At 49.9% G+C, this 2,846-nt stretch overlaps 1 protein-coding gene across 1 annotated transcript; it reads right to left on the reverse strand.

Moving 5' to 3' along the window:
- Positions 1-61: 61 nt before the first annotated feature.
- Positions 62-1,818, reverse strand: LOC117213222 (the record flags this gene model as incomplete). The annotated part of the gene is made up of 1 exon (XM_033458590.1): positions 62-1,818. A coding segment is annotated over exon 1 (1,757 nt), but the record flags the coding sequence as incomplete, so codon positions are not given.
- Positions 1,819-2,846: the final 1,028 nt, after the last annotated feature.

Raw genomic sequence — 2,846 nt, forward strand, 5'->3', positions numbered from 1 at the left:
GAGAATGGCCCTCTGAAAAACGGATGGTGCATTTTTCAATCCGAAAGGCATAGTTACGTACTCGTATTGCCCGTCGGGTGTAACGAACGCCGTATATTCCGTCGAATTGGGATGAATGGGGATTTGGTGGAACCCGCTGGCCATGTCTAGGCTAATGAAGTATCTCGCCTTCTGCAATCTCGCGATTTGATCCGCGATAAGGGGTAGGGGATACCGGTCCGCGACCGTATTTTTGTTCAATGCTCGAAAGTCTACACACAGTCTATCCGAGCCGTCCTTTTTCTTCACGAGTAGTATAGGGCTCGCGAACGGTGAGTTACTAGGCCTTACAATCTTCGCTTTGATTAACTCGTCTATTCTCTCACGCACTATCCTCCGCTCTTCTTCGCTAAGTCTGTAAGGACTTCTTTGCACGGTGACATTAGGATCGATTAACCGTATTTCTAACTGCCCCGTGCTTACGCGGGCACGTGGGAAGCCCGTAATGAATGAATTTTTGAACTTCTCGAGAACAGAAATTAACCGACTTTTATCGTTACCGATCACGTCAGTATCGGCCGCGTTAATATCGATCTCGTCTTCGGGGGTTTTACTACAGGTGTTGACCACCTTTGTTCTACAAATATCGACGCTATTTCGTGTAATGTATACGTCGAAACCTTGGCTTAAAATCTCGCGACCAACCATGATATCGTAATTCAGATAAGTATCGGCAAGAACATGGAAGGTTATCTCCAATGTAAGACCGTTTATGCATACCGTGGACAAGATCTGGGACGTACTCTTAACACGGGTGTTTCCTATTCCTCGCATTACTACTAGCTCAGTCGTCCTCTTACCGGAGAATTTCGAGGCAGCCGACTCTCTAATTAATGAGCACTCGGCTCCGGAATCGAAGTAAAATGGGAACGACTCACCCAGATGACTTAGGGTACCAGCTGGGGACTCCACCGCGCAGCAGTTGACTACACGTTCATTCTTGGTACTGGCCTTTTTGTCCCGTCGTAGCGGGCAGTCAGGTGCGATATGGCCCTCCGCCTGACACTTAAAGCAAACCACCTGAGGCGATGCGTCCGGTCGCCTTCCTCCCTGGCGTTGTGTACTCCTCTGCTGTTGCTCACGCTTCCTCGTCCTACAATCCGCGAGCTTATGTCCTGGTTTGCCACAGTGAAGGCATCTCGGGAGGCGGGCCGACGAGTGGCGTCGCTTTGCTTCTGGCTCCGCCGATGGATTATTTGGCGAAGGTACTGGCCTCTTCTTCGCGTGAGAGAAGATTCTCATTTCCCTCTGGAATTGCTCGAGGGTCCGAATATCGTCCCCGAATGCTATTCTTTCGAAACGCTGGTCGTACCAGATCAGTCGCAGAAGGATAACGGCGTTGATCAGCTCGACATCGGATAGACCTCCCCACTTGGCCGACAGAAGGGAGTGGAGGCGATTTCCGAAAGCCCCAGCGGTTTCGTCCTCCAGTGGTGATTCGTCGAGCACCCTGATTAGCACCGAGGTTGCCGTCTCCGTGCCTCCGTAGCGAGCAAGAAAAAGTTCCCTAAACTTTGTCCAAGTAAGGCCGTTGACCGGGACATGCGTAAGCCACTCTGCCGCGGTACCCTCTAAAGCACGACTTATAGCAATATATAACTCGTAGTCTCGTAGGGACACTTTGTCCATAACCGCACTAACAGCCGCGCACCACGAAGCTGGGCTGGTGCCCGCGTTCCCGGGGTTGAAACGGGGTAGCGCTACACTCGTCGTCTCCGTACTCGGCCTTTGCGTCAGTGTCCGAATTAGCTCTTCCATGGCGTTGATCCGCCCTTGCATCTCTTGAATCCGTGCGGATCCCACTTCTGATGTCGGAGAAGCAGTGGGGATAGGGTTGTCGGTGTTTGAGGAGTCTTCATTGAAGGTAGCCATCGTTGCGGTGTAGCGAAGATACGATTTATTGACACAGGTATGAATAACACAGGTTTGACAATCTATCACGGCGGTGAGACGTCCGCGACACTAGTGACAGTGATCTCAGGTTCAATGACGAATCCGCGGTCAACGGGATGACAGATAGGCGTTCTCGCTGAATCTAAGTCTGACTCGCAAACGATAATTGCTGAGCGTCAAGACGTTACTCTTTAGTCGACGGGAGCGCGTCAAAAAATGCCCGTCCCGTCCCGATGATTCCACAGAGGAAAACTATATTGGGGTGTGTCTAAGGACACAAGATCATCGGATTCGTCGAGGAAAGCCTTCGTTTAGGAAGTAAGGGAAATTGACGTTGCTGCTAATTGGTCAATCTCCATATCGGTGGTTAGAAAAGGATGCTAGCCGCCCTCGAGGGAAAGTTGCTAGTGGGAGACGTCGTTCGTTGAAAAATATGTCTCCCCTATCTTCCCGTAGTTGGGACAAAGACTGTATGTCTGTTTGAAGGACTTTAGTTAACTAAACCGTAAGATTTATTACGGGCCCTCGGGCTAGCCGAACATGTACTGCGGAGACGCATCGACATCTGGTAATCATCTTACTCGAAGAATAGGGTCAGCGTGTGGCGAGCTACGGGACAGAAACCGTTGGAATGTTCACTGTCACGTGTCGCCACGAATATTTCTTTTAAGGAGAGCTATAGAATTATTCCATATGTTTGTTGGGCAAAGCGTTCATCCCTTGACCGCGGCTACGTTGGGCGACAGACTGTCGCCTCGAGCCAAAGCTCACCGTCACTAATCTCGAACAATTACAATCGGATTGAATAACTACAATAGTTTAGTTACAGTTATAGTAGACTTTAGATTGCAATGTTGCGGGGCTATCCGAAGGTTCCGGTGTCCTTTCATCTCCGACATATATATATATATATA

Source organism: Bombus bifarius, unplaced genomic scaffold (assembly GCF_011952205.1).
Source record: "Bombus bifarius isolate JDL3187 unplaced genomic scaffold, Bbif_JDL3187 scf7180000008527_frag, whole genome shotgun sequence".
NCBI classification, from domain to species: domain Eukaryota; kingdom Metazoa; phylum Arthropoda; class Insecta; order Hymenoptera; family Apidae; genus Bombus; species Bombus bifarius.